This window comes from Pteropus vampyrus, unplaced genomic scaffold (assembly GCF_000151845.1).
Source record: "Pteropus vampyrus isolate Shadow unplaced genomic scaffold, Pvam_2.0 Scaffold261, whole genome shotgun sequence".
NCBI lineage: Eukaryota > Metazoa > Chordata > Mammalia > Chiroptera > Pteropodidae > Pteropus > Pteropus vampyrus.
Window position 1 is genome coordinate 3307770 of NW_011889042.1, and position 21451 is coordinate 3329220.

At 50.7% G+C, this 21451-nt stretch overlaps 1 protein-coding gene across 1 annotated transcript in view; it reads right to left on the reverse strand.

Moving 5' to 3' along the window:
• The window catches only part of LOC105302139 (RNA-binding protein Musashi homolog 2), a 264916-nt gene that overhangs the window by 71528 nt on the left and 171937 nt on the right, over positions 1-21451 (reverse strand). The window contains exon 5 of the mRNA XM_011375105.2: positions 11873-11955. Coding sequence (XP_011373407.2) covers positions 11873-11955 — 83 coding nt within the window. The remainder of the gene's footprint in view (positions 1-11872; positions 11956-21451) is intronic.

Sequence of the window (21451 nt, forward strand, 5' to 3'; positions counted from 1 at the left end):
GTTTCAAATGGCACCTAGGAGAAGCCGTCTGGTTGGAGGGACAAGAGATTTAGCAGGAAATGCCATTTGGATTTGTGCTTGTTAAGAAGCCTCAGAGGAACCTCGTGACCAGTGTCTCACCCTCGGAAGACGAGGTCTCCCATTTTCAAGTTTCACAGTTGGCAAAGCCAAGCAGTGGCTCCATTCCAGGGGCTGATACCAAAGGTAGATGGGACTGCCTGTAACATTTAGCTCTCTAAATATGCTGTTTGCTTGGCAAACTTGCCTTGGAAAAGAGGGTATGGTTTCCTCGCAGCCACACGGTTATGGGTTCAGAAGAACGACCTAGCAGAACCCTCCGAAGGATGCTACCTTTTAGAGGACGAAGCAGAGCTCGACGTGAGCCGGCACGTGCGTCCTACACGCCATGCTGGCTGCTCGCGGCAGTGGGCGCCTACTTCCAATCAGAGTCCCAAGCAATTCGGCAATGGTTGTTTCTAACTTTTTCTTTGGAAATAATTTCAAACTTATAGAAAAGTTGCAAGGATAGCACAAAGAATACCTGTACACCCTTCTCCCACAGTCACCTGTTGCTAAGAGTTTGTTACTTTTGCATTATCAATTGCACACTCGCTATGTCTAGGTTTAGGTCTACATCTAAATTGGTGATTTTTTTTCCCTGAACCATCTCAAAGTGAGTTGCATATATTAAGGTATGCATTTCCTAAACATAGAGGTGTTTTCTTCCATAACCACAGTATAGCAATCAGCCTCAGGACATTCAACATTGATACAATACTTTTATCTACCTTCTATATTCCTATTTTGCCAGAGGATCCAATGACGCCCTTTATCGCTATCTATCCATCTCACAGAGCAGGAAGCTGAGGCCCAGGGCCGGCAGACACCCTGCCTCTATCTGCAGACACAGTCCATGCACGGCAGGGCTGGCTTGAGCCCAGGTCCACCTGACGCCATGGCCCATGCCAGGGAACAAGGTCCCGTGCCATACCCTAGGGGGAAACTCTTGGCATCAGCTTTCAGAGAAGGTGCTGGGACTTCTGTGGGGACAGCTTCCCTGCAGCGCTGAGTGCCTGTCCTCACCCCGCTGGCCCGCGGCCCTCGCTCAGGCAAGCTCCCTGCGGGGCACCTTTTGGAAGAGGAAGAGGCTGGCAGTCTGAGGAGGATGCCAAGGTCTGGGAAGTGAAAAGGCTTTTGTTCTTTCTCCGAGTCTATACAAATGGCCTCAGTCAGCACACCCCCGGGGCTGGGAGGGAAACCGGACCCCACCTTGGTCTGAGGAAACCCAAGCCCTGTGCCTGTGGCCTTGATTTACAAGCCCAGGACAAGGAAACTCTGTGTGGCCTGAAGAGGCCAGTGTTTGCAGCTTCCCTTCTCACCCGGAACAGGCCATGTTAGAAACGATTTACTCCTCCGTGGAGAGAGGACTATTTAAAGGATAAAATCCATAGCTGCCCAGAGATTAAACTAAACTATCTGGCCAGTAAGGAGGGAGGCGAACAGAGGGGCAGGCGAGCAGCAGGACAGTGGTTTTTACGGTGGGTGCCGTCCTTCCGTGGAGCCTCCTGAAAGACAGAGAGGCCTGACCTGGACTTGCCCCGCGATCAGCTCCTCCTCTGACTCCAGCTGCTGCTCCTCCTCAGCCAGGTTCTGGGAGATTCCAGGCCAGAAGTGCTTCTCTGAAGCCCCAAGGTGACCATCTCCTCTGACTGTTGGGCCCTGAGCCCTTCCAGGGAGACACAGGGAAGGGGAGATGACCCTCCAGTGTAAGGATTTGGGGGTCCTGCCTGGAGCCCACAGCTTCCCAGATCTTTCCAGTAAGGCAGGAAGGGTGAGCTGCACCCCAGAAACCACATGTGGCTCCCCGCTCGGCCTATGCCATCCCACGGCCCCTGCTTTTCTTCCTCCTGCCCAGTGCTTCCTCTTGTCCTCTCTGGTAGTCACAAGCCTTTCTGGACACTCCAGGAGGGCAGGACCCTTCACGGGCTCTTACAGATTTATAACCCAGATTCAGAGAGGCCCTTCCCTCAAAGAAGACAAACACAAACAGCTCCATGGGGAACTGGGAGGAACCGGGTCTCTGCTGTCCTCAAGAGCATGGCTGGCTACAGAATGTGCTAGAGAACATGCAGAATGCTGCAAAATGAAGACGAGGGGCCCTTTGTGCAACATCGCTGAGCGCTCCGGGATCGTATTGGCAGAGCGTCAGACCAGCAAGGACCCGAGTGCAGGGCCTGCACAGCTGCTCAGGGAGCACGGCCTGGAAGCCAGCCCTGCTCGAGACAGATACTGAATGAGAAGTGAAGAAAGAGGCCGATGAGTACCAAGGTGTGAGATGAAAAGCACAAAAATAACCCACCGAGGGGAGGCGAGAGGGCCTGCGAGAGGGAAGGCAGGCCCCAGGCTCTCCGCCATGTGGAGCTCACACCCGAAAGGGACCCGTGGGCATCTCTCTCCCAGTGACCTTCAGAGAGTCAGATCACTTCTTCTTGGTTCTAAAGTCCATTCCAGGGTTTCCATTCTACAGAGTCACTCTACTTATCCATGGCCAGAAGCAAGATGGAGTCCTAACCAGCCTGAGCGCATGGCTGGGTGAGGGCCGGGCCTGAGACTCTGCCATGGGCAGTGGCAGCAATCGCACCCCGGAAATCCTGGTGGTGGCACTGGGAAGACCTGGCTCTTGACTCCAGCAGGGCAGGCGGGGGGAGGCGAGGGGAAGGGTCATACCTGACCCTCACCAGCGCCAACCCTTCTGCCCTCTGCAAACTCAGAGAGGCCTCTCGGCTGGGCACTGTCGATTCCAGGAAGTGAGCAGAAGGGAGTTCTGTGCTCTGTCCCCTCCCTCTTCCCTTCCCCAGAAATCTTAATCAGGCACTGTCCTTACAGACAGGGACCAGCGTGTGGCCAAACACCAGAGGGCCCACTTGTAGTTGATAACTTGTTCTACTGCAAAAAGGTCCTCACAAATATGGGACCCCCCGCCCCCCCGCCATGAAGTCTATGGAAGAGGGGTTACTGTGCCAACCAAAATGGAATGCCAGCTTAGGCGGGTGACGGCAGCCAGCGGAAACATCTACCTTTGAAGGACACATGCTCGCCAGAAACAGCCCGGACCATTTGAGAGAAGCACTGACTGAGAGCCCTGCAGGATGTACCATCCTGACTCCATCCCCTTCGCCAGCGGGATTACTCCAGCAGGAAGGAACACAGCGTGTACCGAACACTCCCCACAGGCTAGTCATGGTCACGGCATGCTCGTACCTGTGAGTGCACGTGTGTGTGTGCATATATAATGTACAGTACCTATACATGATGACATTCATATATAATGTACGCCAAGCACAGTTCCTGGCACACAGAAGTCCTCTGAGAATGTTCACTGTTCTCAACGCCCTCATTAATCGACTCCTCATTTCCTCCAAGTTGGCCTAATTAGCCCTGAAGTTACAATAGGAAAGGAAACTGAGGCACCGAACAATGATTTGTCCAAGGTTACAAAGCAGATAACGACAGCCAGGATTCAATCCTAAGTCCCTCACTTCAAAGCCCTGTTCCCACGTCTGGGCCTCTGGCCACTCAGGTCCTGTCCTCACAGCCCTTCTTTACCACCCTCCATCCAGCCTTCGAGGCCCACTCGGACGCTATTCCTTCCACGAAGCCATCCTCAACCCTAGTTCCAGAATTACTTTCCCCAACACTTCCAGAATGAATTTCAAACACTGTTTCCTCTGCTCAGTGTTGTATTAAAATCAGCGATGGCCAAGTGAAGGAGGTCATAACCAATGCTACTGGCATGTCTGATTTAGCAGGAAGGGGCTGGGTGTGGACACAGATGAATTCATTAAGATGAGGTTCTCCCTTAGAGGTGTGCTCAGTGTCTGGGCGAGGAACTCGCCCCCAGCACCATCTAAGACACGTGGCCCAGAGACCGCAGCCTCCCACCCCGCCCGATCCGAGGGCAGGGGTCTTGTCCCGTCCTCTGCAGTCCGGCCTAGAGGCTAAGGGTCCTAGCTTCAGAGGCTAAGGGTCCTAGCTTCAGCGCGCTGCTCCTGACTTTTCTGTGCCTCAATATTCTCATCCATAAAACATTAACAGAGTGCCTACCCCACAGGCTGCACTGAACTAATAAATTAAACGAGCTAATCCTTTAAGTGCTGGCGTTGGATAAAGTAGGTTGGGTCACACCTTACTCTCCTCCACATGGAGCCTAGGGGAGCATCTTTGAAGGTGATAAAACCAGTTCGCAGCTGTGCTGATGAAAATCTCAGACTGGGGGGCAGAGAGGAGAACGTGGCTGCCACCCCCCAGACTCTGGGCATGCTGCCGCTGACTTTCTCCTTAACCTCCCCCACCTGCCGGCCAGGTAGGACCGCATCTTCCTGCTTTCATCAGCAAGGTGCGCAAAGGGAGCTGCACAGGCTGTACTATTCAGGGAAAAAGCTGATGGTGGCAGCAACAGCTGTTCTCCTTTTCCTTTCTGGGAACCTGCAAGGACATTTCAAAGTGAAAGGAAACCTGGTCCTCCGGCAGGTGCCCAGATTCTGCTACCAGGCTGGGTGCTTCCCCCAGCCCGGGGCGGGCTTTGCCAGAGACCCTGAACAGAAGGGGCCTAACTTCATTTCTCTATTTAAGAGGAGAAAAAAGGGGTGGCTCGAGCATTAGTTTGCATCTCCCTGGGGTGTCAGGCAAAGAGCAGAAGAGCAAAGTCCAGGGAAGAACAGGCCCCAGAGAAGGGGTACAGAGAGAGGGGGCGGGCTGTTCCTGCGGTCTCTGGGCCCCCTCCTGTGGATGGTGTGTAGGGGATGCGGGGGACGGCACATGCGGAAAAGCCCAGAGGCGAGGGGCCCCTAGACATCGAGAAGGATGCTCCGCTCTCCCCAACTGTCCCACTGCAGTGACCTCACCAGAGGACAGACGAAGGGCAAACGAGCTAGAATTCAGAAGACCGGGAGGCCACCTCCCCGAGGGCCACATTATTTCCGCCTAAAAAACAACAAACGTTTACCCCCAACCACCCAGCCTGGCCTCCCACCTCTGTTCTCACCTCCCCCAACACATAAATCCCTCTGCCCACACTGACAGAACCAGTACACAAGCGACTGTGCACAGACGTGTGTGTGCCCGTGCGTGACGAGGGACACAGGCCTCTCCCTCCCCACGTGAACACGAGATTCATTTATTAAGTGCCTCTCTGGCATTTCCTTTTTTTTTTTTTTTTTTGCCTTCATCCTGCTTGTTTAATATTGCATTTGACATTCTCATTTTATAAATGGTAACAGAAGCAGGATGGATGGCTAAAATTAGCTTACGAGTGAGAATGATGCTACAAATAGGATGGTGAACACAGAAGCCTGGTTAATTCCACCCACATTATCCGCCCCGCCCCCCTCCACTTTTGGGCTGGTTCCTGATCCAGCTCTCAGTTGGGCTGAGGAGCAGCAGCCTGAGCGAGGGGACGGGTGCCCAGTCACTGGGGCGCCCTGCCAGGTAGCAATGCCCCATGCTCACCCTAGCTCGGGGTCTCCGTGGATCACCTGGCCCAGCATTGCAGCCCTGAGTCCCAGAGGCCAATGCAGAACGCTGGTTCTCTCGTCTTCCTGCCTGATCCCACCCAGAAGGCCCTGTTCCAGGGTTAATCCCCCAGGGTGCCCTGGGCGGAAGGCCTGCCATCTCACCAGGCTTTGCTCTTAGAAGAGGATTTTCAGAACCTCTTCCAAGGATGATTCAGCTGAAGGGCCTGAGTCAGCTTCCCTGGGACCTAGGAAACACATCTGTGGGTCCCTTCTGCTCCGCTCTGCAGGATGTGCACCTTCTCCCCTCCTTGGGACCACCTCCCGGCATCAAGAGTGCTCACCTCACATACCCTCTAGGCCCCGGAGACACATACCTGCATTTTACTGAGTTGTAATCCGTCCAGGACCGCCCCACCTTATAATGACGCATTTGTTCAATAAAACGATTCTAAGAATAACGACAGTGATGATGATAATAATAATAGTAAAAAGACCTGTCACTTTGATAGAGCTACAGCCTGGTAAAAACCCTCACAAGTCCTAAGTCCCAGCCCTCTCTGAGGCAGGAGCCATCGTCACCTGTCTTACAGAGACAGGAACACAGACACTAACTTACCCAAGGTCACAAAGCAGAGCAATGAGTAGCACTGTGGGGCCGTTGGCAGTGAGGGTTGGTGACACCTTTTGCTCGGAAGGCCTTTTGGGGAGACAGCACACCACACTGGCCATTCCTTTACTTCCCACTTGCTCAGTGCTTGGGGCCCCCTCAGAGAACAAAGGCACCAATACTTTCCATAGGCTGGTATTCTAAACCGCAGCATCTGTTTGGGGCACCCCCACCCCCACAATCTGCCTCTGACTAGTAAAAAGCTGACTCAATAGTGCACCTGGGTGACCTCTTGGCTAAAAGCTTTTTCCTTGGGCCCCGAAGATAAGCAGACCTCACCTGCTCTGAGCTACATTGGTTTGGCTGGGAGTCAGAAGCTAGAGCCCATGGGCCAAATCCAGTTGCTGCTTATTTTTGTAAATAAGGTTTTACTTAAACGTGGCCACAGCTACAGTGGCTGCTTTTGCACCATGATGGCAGAGCTGAGTAGCTGTGACTGGCCGTAGAGCCCGCAAAGCCTAAAATGTTTACTATCTGTCCCTTTACTACAAAAAGTTTATTGTCTCCTAGCTTTAGGCTAAATGGAGGAAACTTGGTTACCAAGAGGGTTTTCTGGAGGGCTGATTTTTCAAGGCTTTTGGAGTCTATACCCTACAACAGAGCAGGCCAAGGCTGCTTGGGCCAGGAACCAGAGCTTTCTGTAAGCTGCAAAGGGCAGAGGTCATCCTTCCCATCGTGCACTGGGGGAAACAGGTGCAGACAGGTGGAGTACTTTCCAGTCACAGGATAATCAGCGGTGGGTCTGGGATTTGCGCTCAGGTCCACATGTGCCAAAGTCTTGACCCAGCAGGTCCCAACTAGGGGTCAAGGACGTTTGCACGTCACTTGAGGATTAAGCCCTTCACCCCAGTGGATGGGCCTACACATCTATGATCAAAGCTCAAGGGCTGCCTCAGCGGGCAAGGGCACATGCCTGTGTGGGGAAGTCCTGCACTGAGAGCTTCTTTGGGGAGGAGACCTGGGCTCTCTGACCACAGGAAGTGGGGGTGGTGCCGAGAGCACCAGCCTGGCCTGGGGTCCCGTGCCACGTGACTCATCCGGCTCCATGCTCTTAGAGCCTCAGTTCCTTCATCCCAGGTCCCTTCCTTCTGACACTAGATGGACGATTTATGACCCACAACTCCCGCGTTATCTCTTATGAACAGTGGTCCTTGTCCTGTGCTTCTTAGACTTTAACACACACACACAAATCACTGACTGATCTGGTAGGTCTGTTGTGGGGCCTGAGACTCTGTATTACTAACAACCTTGCAAACTGCTTAGCACTTTCATAAACCAGAATACCTTATAGGAACAAAAAGAAGAACTGTTTAAAGAAACCCTATAGTAATCTATGCAGAAAGCAAATAAAAACTCTTCCTTGCATTTGCCAGTCAAATCAATCCAGAGTTTTCAGTGATGAGGCAGCAGGATGTAGTTGGGGAAAACACAAGGTTGGAGCCAGAACGACACAAGTTCAAATCCTAGCTCTGCTGCTTAGAACCGTGGACTGTGGAAGTCCCTTCACTCATGTCGCCCTCCACGAAATGGGACGACGACCCCTACCTCAGGACAAAAGGAGACTCACGTGCATGTAAAGTACCACCAGGGTGCCCGGTAAAAGCCAACATCTTTTGGTTGAATCAGAGGTGGGAACCGGCTCTCCCCGAGGTGCCCTCGCCCGGCCTCCTCTCCGACTGGACTCCAAGTTCTCACCTGGCAAGGCTGGCGTCGCCTCCCTGGCTCTATCTGAGGCGGGGACTGAGACAGGCCCCGGAGGAGCCGAGAGCAGGTCTTTGTCGATCCCGCCTCCCTCCCTCCCTCCGGCTGCCTCGCCTGCCAGGAGGCTGCGCGGGCGCTAATCAAGCAAGTGCCCCTGCTGCTCGGAGCCTGCTTCAATCAGGGGCACACGGCGGGGGGCGTTATTAGCTGCGCCTGTGCCTGGGCTCATGGAGTGGCCGTGGCCGGAGGTGCCCCTCTCTGAGGGGTCACCAGGTGGCTCCGCATGTGCGTGTCTGTGTTTATTGAGAAAGAGCTGTGTGTGTGCTTCACTCTGACCGGGGCCGAGATGGAGGGAAGGGCTGAACCTCGGCTCTCCTGGGTTGGGCCCTGAGCTGGGGTGGTGGCCAGCTGCTTCCGATGTCCCTCACTCACCCGCCTGGAGACACACTGTGGCTGACAGGGACCCCCTCGCACCCTAAGCTTGGCCCTTCTGCCCTGCCGGGAACTGGGCCCTGAGTGAGCCCGTCTCCTCTGCCCTTCTTTGAGGAGGATGTGGAACCACATGGGCCACGTGGCTGACAGAGGGGTCAGTCAGTGGCCTAGGAAGGCTGTAGACCAGTTAGATGACCTTTAAAGTCCCTTTCGGCCTGAGAGGGGGAAGTCTCCTGGGTACAAATGTGAGCTCTGGACGTTAGCTTTTGGGGTTTAAAATCTGGTGCTGCCACTCGCTGACCCTGTGACCCTAAGCAAGTCATTGAACTCCTTTCTCTGCCTCACTTTGCTTATCAGTAAAATGGGAATAATAATTAGCCCCTGCACTAGAGTGGGTGTGATAATCAAATGAGAAGAGGTGCATAAAGCCAGCGCCCGGCAGGGCATGCAGTTCGCACTCGGAAACGTTAGCTATGCACGAGATCTCTGTGTGGGAGGGCGCCATGTGGGGTCTTTCTGGCCATCCCCCGGCCGGAACCCTGGAGGTGACTCACACAGGTCTCTGTGGGGAGGGAGTCAGGGTTCATGTGATCCCAGCTTCCTGAGAAGAACTCACGCCTGTTGCTGGTTCTCTCGGACGGTGGAGAAGGGCCCTCGTTTTTAAAAATGCCCAGGATATTCACCAGATGGGAAATGGCTCTGAAAAGTATGCTGTGCCTGATGGTTATGTGGTCCCTCATCTAATCCTTATTCCTGCCACAATTATCTAGCTTACTGAGTGCCAGCCAGGCCTAGGAGTACTGGATTAATAATCAGAAGACCTGGATTCAAGTCCTATCTTTGTGACTCACCGGCGGTGAGCCCTTTCTCAGCTGTGACTAGGAGAAAATGGTAGCTCCAGGCATGTTTGGGGGGTGGGAGGGACAGTGCAGCTCTCCGTTCCTGCTGAATTCCCAGAGAGACTGCGGGGGTTCCAGTAGATGGGTCTTTATAGCTTCGCAGCACAGTCCAGTTTACAAAACACTCCCCCGGACGTTCTAACAACCGCCTGTGTTCCTGCTTGGCAGTCTCCGCGTTCTCAGAGTCTTTCTGATCTCTCATTTGAATTCCGTCCACTGCACAGTTTAAATTCATTTCCTTTTCTTTGGGCCTGTATCGTAGAATCCACAGCATTCGGGATTCAGACTCCTCTCCCAACGTTCTTCAGAGGGCGAGAACTCCCTGAAGAAGTCCTTTGAGGATGATGGATGATGGCAGGAGCCACGTTTATCAAGCCAGACTCTGCGCAGGTGCCTTCGCTCGTGGTGTCTCCCCCAGGTGCAGCAACCCCATGAGGTGGTCATCACAGGCCCTGTTAGACCGGAGCTGAGGGAGGCGATGTACCGATGCCTGATCCCGGCACCTCTAAATTTTCCCGTAGAGCTTGGATCTGGTGAGGCTGGGCTAGCCGCCTACAGTGACACTTCCAAACCTTGTCTGTGATCCCAGCCACTCCGTCCTCACCCCTTCCCCTTGACCACTTCCATTTTTGCCTTATTCTCTTAAAGAACAAGTACCAGCCCCGGATTCAAAAGGAAATAGGAACTCTTTACACTATAACTGCAATTACCCTCACATGCCATAGTCGGCCTCCACCTGGATGGCTAAGAAGATGACACATGTGAAATGACTAGGGACAATGACTACACACCTCTCTGGCTTCGAGCCAGCCCATGAGTTACCTTTGTGGGGCTGAAACTCTACTTTCTGATTACCCCCTGGGTCATCTGGAGATTCCTTCTCCCAACCCTAAGCTCAAACAACTGTTTGGCTAGTTCGTTTGACAGCCAATAAGCTCCGGGGCATATCCCCCGGGCCTCAGTTTCCCCACTTGAATGGCGAGGAGGATAAAGCCCTTTCCCACTTGTGTCTCAGGCTCATTTCAAAGCCAGTCAGTGGTGAAGGGCTGCGCATATGCATTCGAGGCAGCACACAGACTGTCTCCTGACAGTCTATACTGGGCCTTCCCGATGAACCATCAAGTCCTGGCAGGACAGGAACGGTGTCTGCCACTGCTCTCGGCTCTGCCACTCCCCACTGCCCAGGCGGCCCTCAGTGGAGTCTGTCGACAGCACACCTGGCTAATACGAACAAGGCAACTGGGCACTGGGGGCAGGCTTTCTTTTAAGCCCCCGTCAGCCCAGTTTTAAAAATAGCAAGTAGTAACCTACGGAAACAGAAATAACCAACTGGAAGGCACTGACTTTGGAGTGGCAGAGAAAGCCTATGGGGGCACCTGTGTTACTTCCACACACTTATCTCCCCTGTACCATTTTAATACCTGAGCTGAAGTCTCCAACCTGCAGTTTGCAAAGAAACAGTATTTTCATTTCAGATGCATATGATGGCTAGGAACAATACCGACAATATTATTTTAGTGCCCTGGGAAAAAATTAGCAAGTCAAATATTGAATCAGGCCTGTAGCGTCACATGCTAAGCAGATTGCTTTGATCTTATCTACACTAAAAGCTCTATTATTGAATTTAAAGTCAGTGAACACATATCAGACCGATATGCAATGAGTATCTGAATGTATGTTTCAGGGGCAAGAAATGTTCTAATTAAAGGAAGAAAATATCAAAGTTACAGCAGTGATAGAAACACAAATTTGCCCTCCCTCTTCTCTTGGGGATGGAGGCTCTGCTGGCCACCCAAAATGTTTTGGCTCTGAAGGACCTGTTGATGGCTCCAGAAACACCTGCTGAGCTCCCATTTTTCTGGAACCAATGAGGAAGGGGTTTCTCACCCACCTACTCAATTGAAGGAGTTTGACAGCAAGTAAGGCCGTGTGCATTCTGCACATGGTATGGCGCCCTCTGGTGGCAATTTCTCTGGGAGGCCTATCCAGCTCCCCAAACTTCCAATGATCCAACCTCCCTCCCTGTTGAGGATGCCTCACCAGGAAAGGAGATTTAAAGAGACAGAGAGACCGAAGCCTCTGATCATGAGGGTAAAACTATCTAGTTGATAAGACGAGGAGACTGTTAATTACCCAGCGAGGCCCAAAGAGTGAAATAATTGGGGCAGTAAACTTCATATCTAGGACAGCCCCTCCCTGCTCCCCAACCACCACTGCCAAGCCAAGAGCAAAAGCATATCCTAAGCCATGGGCTGGCAAACTACATCCTGCTGGCACCCTGCTGGCTTTTGTACTGCACAAGAGTTAAGAATAGTTTTTACATTTTTAAATGGTAAAAAACAAATACATGTGACACGTGAAAATTACATGAGATTTCAATTTCAGTGTCCTGCTCATTCCTGTACGTTTTGTCTGTGGACGCTTTTGTGCTATAACAGCAGAGTGGATTCGTTGCGAAAGCTGGTTGTACGGCCTGCGAAGCTCAGAAGATTTACTATGGGCCTTTTACTCCTGTGGTTCACAGGGCCGAACCCCTAGAGTCTGGTCCCACGTCCACCCTGCCCACCTTCCAGCATGATGCCTGCAGCAGTCTGCGAGACAAAGGTGTGTAGACGGGGGCAGGGAGGCCCGGCGTTTCAGCACAAGCCCTACAAACTTACCATTTTATTATTGATTTCATGGAAATGAATCTCACAGACTTTCTCCACAACGTCTTCATTCTCAAAAGTGACAAAGCCAAAACCTAAAGAAAAAAGGGAAGACAAAAACAAAAACAGAGAGGGAGGTGAGTACAGTCTGGCTGGCCCACACGTTCTTTGCTGGGCTACAGCGGCCACAGGTTCCTCGTCTGAGGGCAGGGGGCACAGATCCCAGGCAGGACTCCCAGGGGTAAGAAATAATTTCCAATTTTTACATGCACCCTTCCAACAGTGAGGAAAAGTTAACGATTTCACCCACAGGCGGCGGGTGCTGTGTGGTATACATTTGCCCGGAAGCAAACAAGAAATTCACTTGTCTGTTGTGTACGAGGTGGGAGCCCCACGGCGCTCGGCCTGGCAGCAGGCGGGTGGGCTGCCCAGAACCGCGGGATCGCTCCAGGGCCACGCTCGCCCTTTCTGCACGGCAGTGGCCAGCTCCCGGGTCGGCCTCCAGACGGAGGCAGTTATTTGTCCTTTTCTTCCTGAATTACTTCCTCTAATACCTCATCAGGACATCCTGAGGCCTGGAAGAAACTATTAAAAGTTTCGGGCCTCTGTTCTGTGCAGGCATCCTTTTTCTACTGCTGCTTCAAAAGCGCTACAGATTTGGGGCAGTTTAAGACTGTTTGATGCCTGCTGTCAGCCTGTCAGCTATCCACTGTATTTACGCGGCTGGAGACCGCCTTTGCTAGACAAGCCATACTGAAGAATTTTGGCAGGCGACCACTGCTCAGTATCCTGAGTTCCTCTTGCTAACCTCCAGTCCCTTGCTTTCTTCTCTTCCTGCCCCCGACGGGGTCTCCAGCACGCGGCCCCATCTGTGACCCCTCTCAGTAAGTACCGCTTTAACACACAGGCCAATCACAGGACGGCACCCCGCCTCGGATGAAACGCAGGTGCAGTCAGTACCAACACCGCGAGGGAACACGGGCAGAGAGTGTGGACACTCCGAACGGGGAGGCAGCAGGCCTGCGTTCCAGTTCTGACTCTGAACTTATGTGTCATCCTGGAAAGAAGCCCCTTCCCCATCCTACGCCTCGAGGTTTGTACCTGCAAATTATGCCGGCGAGTGTGGACACTGGGTCCCACACCTCGGGTCCCAACCCAAATCACGATTCACAAGATTCTACCGTGGAATGAACGTTTGTATCCCCCCCGCCCCGCCAATTCATCCACTGAGATCCTAACCCCCAAGAGGGGGCGCTTCTGGGCGGCATTTAGGTCATGGGGGTAGAGGCCTCGCGAACAGATTAGTGCCCTGATAAAAGACACAGAGAGCTGGCCTTTTCTGCTCTCTGCCACTTCAGGCTACGATGAGAAGATGGCTGCTTGTCACAGGAAGACGGCCTTCACCAAAAACCTCACCATGCCGATGCCCTGACCTTGGACTTCCAGCCTCCAGAACTATGGGAAGTAATTTTTTGTTGTTAATAAGCCTCCCCGTCTACAGTACTTTTTAATAGCAGCTCGAACTGCCCAAGGCACTCTCCTCCCCAAAGACATGAACCTGCCGAACACACGCCTGGGCACACCAATGAGGAAGATGAAAATCAGGGCTGTTATCGTTTGTATTACAATAATTAGTGTTTCCTGTCAATGAGTAAAAATATAGATGCTTCCTTTTCAAGCTTATGGGTCTCCTTTGGGTCCCAGAAACCCAAGGTGGAGAGAGAATGTCTCAAGTCCCTTCCACCACCATTTTCTAAGGAACAGCAGAAAACAGTGAGCTCCTACATCGTAGCTCTTGTAGGGTCTAGAAGATTCCTCAGGAAACGGATGAAAAAGTCCACTCTCTGCTCTCAGACAACTTTCCGTAAGACCACTGTCTTACGGAAAAGGAACACTACTCGAACGACAATCATGGTGTTTATCACGATATATGAGTTATTACCACACACCAAATAACGGGCCAACGTTCCCAGTCCACACAGTCCAGCCCACTACAGACACGTAAGACTGAAAGCCACACACACCATGGGAGGGACACAAGCATTTGCCATCAGGGCTCAAAGTTGGCAAGTATCTCCCAGCGTCATCCTGGAGAAGCTGGGTCCTCAGACACCATGAGACTTTGTTTGAAGTGAGGCCCCCCTCTAACCCAGGTCCCCGCAGAGGGCTGCGACGCATCCTTCAGGTTCCCTCTGCTGAGGTGTCTCCTCCTCTTTGGCCCTTGGTCCCATTTATTATGTGCAGAGCTGGACAAGAGCCGCACCAGAAGTCATCTCCAAATGACTTCTCTTTGGGCTTTGGTGTGTTGGCGCCCCCCTCCACCCCATGAAAACCATCAGTTAAACCTCTCAGCCAGGCAGCTGAGGACTCCTGCAGCTCAGAAGGGGACCCACATCATTTTGGTTAATCTCCTCCTTCCTACCCACCCTCCTACAGCCCAGATCCTAGGGGCCCCTCAAGAATGAAGTGAGATGCAGCACCCTTCAAAAGGTTCTCAGGGGCGGCTGGGCGGCATGGCAGAGGATGCAGGGATCTGCTAGAATCGGCTTCAGAAGGAGGGCAGGGCCGGGGCCTCATTCGCTCTGGGCCCCCAGGATGCAGAGCCCCTGATATGCAGAGTGCTGAGTGTCTACCGGCTGAATGAATGACTAGATGAGCCATTTCTGTTCCTCCGGGGTTCTGAGTATCTTGCTAATCCGTCTGCATCACTGCCTCCCCAACTCAAGACTGATTTGGCTCTTCCTTCTGAATTTACGAGCTCTCACCTGTGCTAGGCATCCTAGAGGATGCAGAGATCAGCATGACAACATCACTCTTCTTAAGCCATTCGCTCCCTACAAGGCATGAGTCAGAGGTTTCCACTCAAGGAGAACATCTTCCCTGTACAGACCTCACCCCTCCTCCCTCAACGACGCTCGCTTTCAGCCTGTGGTCACAATGGGTCACATTTGTCTCCAAAGGTCTCCTAAACAAGCCAAGACAGGTTGATTCTTAGGGGCAACCTCACTGCTAGTTAGGGTGAGCATAACGGTTGAATAGTGTCTCCCCCACCCCCAATACCTCCATGTCCTAACTCCTGGAACCTATGAATGTGATTTTATTTGTAAAGGGGTTTTTGCAAACATAATTAAGGACCTCAAGAATTAAGGTGGGCCCTAAATCCAATAGCAGGTGTTCTTATAAGAGGAAGGAGAGGGAGAAGTCCATGTGAAGACAGAGGCAGAGACTACAGTGATGCATCCACAAGCCAAGGAATTCCTGAAGCCACCAGAAGCTGGGAGAGGCAAGGAAAGATTGTGGCCCTGCTATCACCTTGGTTTCAGACTTCTGGCCTCCAGAACTGCAAGAGAATAAATTTTTGTTGTTTTAAGCCACCGAGTTTATTCTAATTTGTTTTGACGGCCACTGGAAATCAATTCAGCAAGGTTACAGGCTTGGCCACCCCCACATAGGCGGTCACACATGATCTCCAGCCAGGCCAATCACATGCTTTGGGGAGAAGACAGGAGAACGTGGATGAATAAACCAAACCCATTGGTGCCACTGGGAAAGAACATGATGTCAGCGCCAGTCAAAGGTACTGCGCCCTGAGCCAGAGGACACCCTGGTTTAAAGCAAGCTTGCTGGCGAGCACATGAACTTGACCCCTGGGTAAGTCAAGTCACCACAAGGACCATCGGTTGTGTTCACTGCCATGGAAACTGCTTTTCTGCTACAACCGCCGCCTTCTTGGTCCACTATGCAAATAAATCACTGTCTGAACTCCAGGCCCAATACCATTCAGGACTCACGTTGCCCCAATTTCCCACTTTGTGCCACCACTCAGAGACAGGAAGAGGTGCGATGGAGTTCGGAGACACGGATTAAAATGCAGATGGTACACTGCGAAGGAGGCAGGACTCACTGCGTCACTCCTAATTCTGACTCTGATATTCTCCCTGCTGATCCCTTCCCTAACCCCACAGGACTCAAAATTTGAGTATCACAAAAATGATTTCCCTGGATCAAAGAAGAGCCTGGATTTCAGGCCCATCAACATTAGATGCATAACAATTCAGCGACGTCGAGAATCATTTGCAGTATTTTAAAGATCTATATTGTTTTAACATTCCTATCTGGCCCAAATAGAGAAAGCAAACTTGATTATGTCTAAAATATTTATTTATTCTATTTGGAGAAAGCAAAGAAACAGTGAAACAATTATCAATAAATGTTATTCCTTATATACAATCGTTTTCATCTCACAGGTGCATTGCTGTTTACAACAAATTAGAAACTTGGTGGCGAACGACTCCCTAAATAAATTTAACTGAGGTGTTAAGGATAAAACAACAGGGTCAGAAATTTGGGAGGGGTAAGGTGGTGGGTGAGAAAAATCTTCTTTTGGCATCAAAGTCTTTTTCTTTTTTGAAATTAATTTTTTTAATTGGGTGAAATATATGTAAGAAAATTTACAATTTTAACCATTTTTAAGCGTACAGTGAAGTACAATATTGTGCAACCAACACCACCATGCATTTCCAGAACTTTTTCACTATTCCACACTAAAATGCTATACCCTTGAAGCTGTAACTCCCCATTCCTTCCTCCCTCGGTTCCTAGTAACCTCTATTCTACCTCTGTTTCTATGAATTTGTCCATCCATTCTAGGTAACTCATGTAAGTGGAATCATACAATATGGGTCCTCTTGTGTCTGGTTTATTTCACTTAGCATAATGTTTTCAAGGCACTGCGGTCTTTTGAACAATCTGCTATGTGCAGAGATTCTTCCTGAGGCTCAGGGAGGCTGAGTCTTCCTGAGAAAGGGCAGGAAGGACTGATTATTTCCCTCCCATATTTCCAAATGAAAGCCCTGGAAAGAATCAGAAATGGGGCCTCGTGAAAGACCATCAGACTGAGGTGTAGCAGCCAGGTATGGTGCCCAATGTGTGACTTCTAACCAGCAGACCTACTATGTCCCATGCAGCAGCCAGGTAAAAGAAATGAGTAACTATTCTCACTCAAAAGACACAAGGACCAAATAATGAGCTGTGTGCCCCTGGGGAGTCCCTTCACCTCTCTGGGCCTCTACGAGAAGCCAGCAGAACCGGGCAGGGGGTGCATGGGGTGGGGCAGGGGTCCCGCTCTGGCCCTCACCAAGGCAAGGGCCTGGATCTGCTCATGGTGCGCCTAAAAGGTTTGCACTTCATCCGGGCCCTTTGGGGGTCCCCGTGAACATTCACACCCTGTGTTCCATTTCTCATCTCCCTTGGTCCTTAGGAGGTGCCACCTGGAGCCAGAAAACTTCCTGGGCATATTCAAAGCCACTCAAGCCACCATTCAGAACAGAGAGGAGAGAGTCCTAGAGACTGACAACTGGGGGACGGGCAGCATCAAAGGGCCAAAAGGCTAGGTTCACCAAAGAAACTCTCTCACCTGTCATTGGCAAAATGACACTTGCCTGGCCTCTTGTAAAGTCCCCACCTTAAACCGTACTCTGTGCTTCTGAGGGGCTCCAGGAGTCAGCAAAACTTGGACAAAGAAGGTGGCAGGAAGGTTAACCCCAAACAAAAAGGATTTAAAAATGGACATAAATATGATAGCAGCTGACAGAGAGCCTTTAAAAATGAAATTCTACAGCATTCTCCTGAATGACGCTATTATTGGAAACTAACAGTAAGCTCTATTTAAGAGATAAGCATTTAAGTCAAACCCTTTTTCCCTCTTTTATTCAAATGAACAAAACTGAATATTCATCTGACAAAGCTATAAAAAAAAAAATGCAGACAGAGAAGAAGAGAAATCTGAAAACAAGATACCTCAAAATTAAAACGACCTGCTCCAAACGCAGTCACTGAGGAACATCCAACAGTCAACTTACAAAGAATTCTTTTTTAGGCCAGGGAGGGAGAGATGGAAATGGCCGGCCTCCTCCTAGCCTCAAAAATAATTTTCTTCTCTTTTCATATAGGTCGATGAACAGTAATAGGTGATTGGGTAGTGCCCAATGCATCTTCAGTGAAAATCGATGTTAAGCCATGAGTTAACACACTTGGTTAATGGGGAAAAAATGATGGAGGAAAGAAAATTCAGATTGTCAACTTTATTCTAAGTGTCCTATGAGGAATTTAAGGTATGTGGGTGCAAATATATTTATAACTCATGCAACCTCCCTCTCCTGCTAGTAATTCAGTGTTGAGGGATGTGGCAGTATCCGTGGGCTGCTTCCAGAATAAATATAAGAGCCTTGGGTTTGGGTGTGGGGAGCACTTTCTGGTTTCAAAATGTTTCTCATACATCAGTCGCCCTACTCGGTCCCCAAGGCAACCCTATGAGAGGTGGGGCAGACTCCGCCATTGTCATTTTGCTCAACTGCTCAGCTCAGTTAAATGATTCGTCCCCGATGACATGTGACCACTAAGCTGGAGCAGAACAGCAGAGGCTTCCCTAGGTCAAAGATGTAGGTGTTCAAAGATGGATTTGGTGGCCCTATGTCTCAGAGAGGGTAAGAGCCTGGGCCATGAGAAATGGGGGTCTGCATGCTTTGTCACAGAGTTCACCCCCACTCAGCTGTGTGTCTGTCAGTGACATTTCACCTCGGGCTGCCTCATGCCTAACTCAGAACATTTCTGAGCCACCTCTATGGGCTATAGCAGGTCTGGCTAATCAGTTCCCTTTGCCTGGAGCCCTGGATGGAGAATGTCTGGGCCCCATCCTGCTGGCCCGTCTGACAAGTAGAGGCGAGATGAGCAGTATGCATAGAGACATGGTGGGATGGGGTGGCTTCACGTGCCCTGAATTTGCCCTAAAAAATATAACTGAGAAGACTGATCAGTTCCAAGAAGAAAAAAAACAAGCTGTCTTTCCAAAAGAAAGGACTTGTTTCCAATGATGGTGTGACACTTTGGGATGCTCCCTGCACATTACCTGGACATGAGTGGAATCCAGTCTTAGCTGCCTTTAGAGTTTCCAGAGCATTTTCAGACATTAGGTATTAAGGAAGAGGTGGGGTTGCCCCTAATTAGGAATTAGTCTGGGTTGTGTCTGCTTTAACGCCCAAATGGTAATGTGGACTTCAGAAGCCAGAGATGGGATTCCTTAAGTTACTTCTAACATCTGGTACCCCAAAGGCGGGTATTTATTATCAGTCCACAACCTGATCAGCATTTCAAAAACAAAAAGCTTATTCACACTTATCAAGCAGCCATTCTTTTAATTCACATCTCACCTGTTTAGTAAGAATAACTGGACCCACTTTAGGGATGAAGAATAGAGGCCCAGGTAGGAGTCCATGTTCTTTGCTTCACATAAAGGTGGGTTATTCTAATCCCCGTATCTCCTGGATTCTAATCTTGTCCCACAGCCTGGCTCTAGAATCCTGCCCCGTCACGTTTTCCTGCAAGAGTCTCTAAAAATGAGCAACAGCCTCTCATCCTAACGACCCAGCAGAAGGAGGGCAAGGATGGAGTGCGGAGAAGACGTGCTCGTCCAGCTGAACGAATGCTTCCCTTGCTGCCCGATGTGTCTGAGCCCTTCAACATAACGCAGCTGAGGAGATACCGGGGTTTTTCAAAGGCACACGACAAAGATGACCTTTATAAAGACAAACAACTTGAGCATCTCCTAAACCAGTCTGACCTAGGACGGGCATAGGAAGAGTGACTTCTTTGGACATTTCCAGACCCCAACCACAGACCTGCCTGAAACGGGACTGGGTTATCAAGCCCGATGCTAGAGACTTCTTGCAGCTCACGGCTCTCTAATGAGTCAGCCGCCCTGGAGGGATAACAGAAGCACTCACTTCCTTGGCCTTATTAAGACCAAAGAACAGGGGCAGACATGCTGACCTGTGATGGACGCAGGACTCAGCCCGGGGCCTGGTCAGAAGAAAGACGTGCGAGCCAGGAGGCCACCAAAAGCAGAGGCTTGCTACCACCCTCGCCCAGGCCCAGCAAACAAGCCTGTGATGAACTCGAGGGGTCTGCAGACGTCCCCCTTCGTAGCATCCCTCTCTCCTCCCCAATACCCCACTTCCTTCCTGACCCTGAGCCAACAGGCTGCCTCTTTCTGGCCTGGCCCTTCCTTCCTGCCATGTCCCCTTCAGGTGGCACTGCAGCCCTTCCACTGTGGCACCCTTCACGCACCTGCTTCCTCGTTTACACCAGTAGTTTGGCAGCTGGTTGCTGTAAACTCTAATAAAATGCCTTTCCAAAAAATGAAGGGATGTGACCAGACACGCCAGACATCATGATATTAAAGCCGTGTCAATTAATTTCTCCCCCTGCTTGATAAACGAGCCCCATTCCATCTCTTAATAATGAGGAGAGAAACAAGAAAAGTTGACACTTAGTTTAATTTATTTTCTCAACTTGCCTGGTCATATTTCTTTCTGCCTTGCAGAGCTGGCTGGGGCTGTGGGGAATTACAAGTGGCTCGCGCACGCAGGCAAGGCATAGATCGGTGAGAATCGACGTGGGTCTCCTTGATCCCCACACACCACTTAATCAGGAGGGGGAGAGTGACTTGGTGAGCCAGCTTGCACCTGCGCCTCTCCAGCCACCTTTGGGAGCTGGGGGTGGGGGATTTGGGGACAGGGAGGGGAGCAACCTCAGGTGTGTGGGGAATCAGATAACAGAAATGACACTATCAGATTTCCAATCTAGTATGAAGGAACTGCGCAAGACTGAATTCCTTAAATTAACATTAAGCTACATTGGTAGCATTTGCCAGAGGGTAGCCAATTTCTCAATTGGAAAGGTGCTTTTCTTTCCTTTTCAGCCCATGGATGTTCTAGCTAACATCTGACCTTGAAATGTGAGCATCAACTTTCTAAAAGTCAGACAACAACCGTGAACCAGTAAGCATTTCATTAAGAATCTAGTTACAAGTAATTTTTTCATACGGCCGTCGTGACCTCGGGACTGTTTACGGAGGCCACCAGACCATAAACCAAGTTGGAGGGTGGAAGGGAACCGTTTCTCCCTGCGGTCCTTTGGCAGTCTCCCGGTGGGGCGGAGCTCGTTTAAAATGCAGATCCCTGGGCTCTGTCTGCTTTCTAATGTGGCCCAGGAAGCTGCACATGAACCAGCTCTCTAGTGATTCTGATACCCACCCAAGTCTGACTCTATGTTTCCCAATTCGGGACGAGCTAAGTAGAGATCATCTGGTAAAAAAAGAACCAAGAACACGCCACAGGAAAGAGACTCTCTAGGCTCCTCTTTCAAGTGAAGGGGGAAACTAAAGCTGTATTAAGAAGCCTGATCTCTCTTTCATGGAAAGCTGCATCTTTTAGACCCACGGGCAACCCTCAGCCAAGGCAGGGAGAGATCAGAGGCAAAGATGAAGCTTCTCACTCCCAGGTTCATGGAAGGATCAGAAACCAGTTCATACTAAAGTATAAATGACTGATTCTGCTTCTTTCCCAGAGGTATTAGTGATTTACCTGTATCAAGCCCTTATGCAAAAGCAAATGGGTTTTACTTTAGAATTCCAAACAGCTTATTCAGGAGGTGGGAGATTTTTATTTTATTTTATTTTATTTTTTACTGATGGGGGCACCTCCTGAGTCTGTGAGATTGGGGTGGGGATTTGGGGGGCAAAAAAATAACACC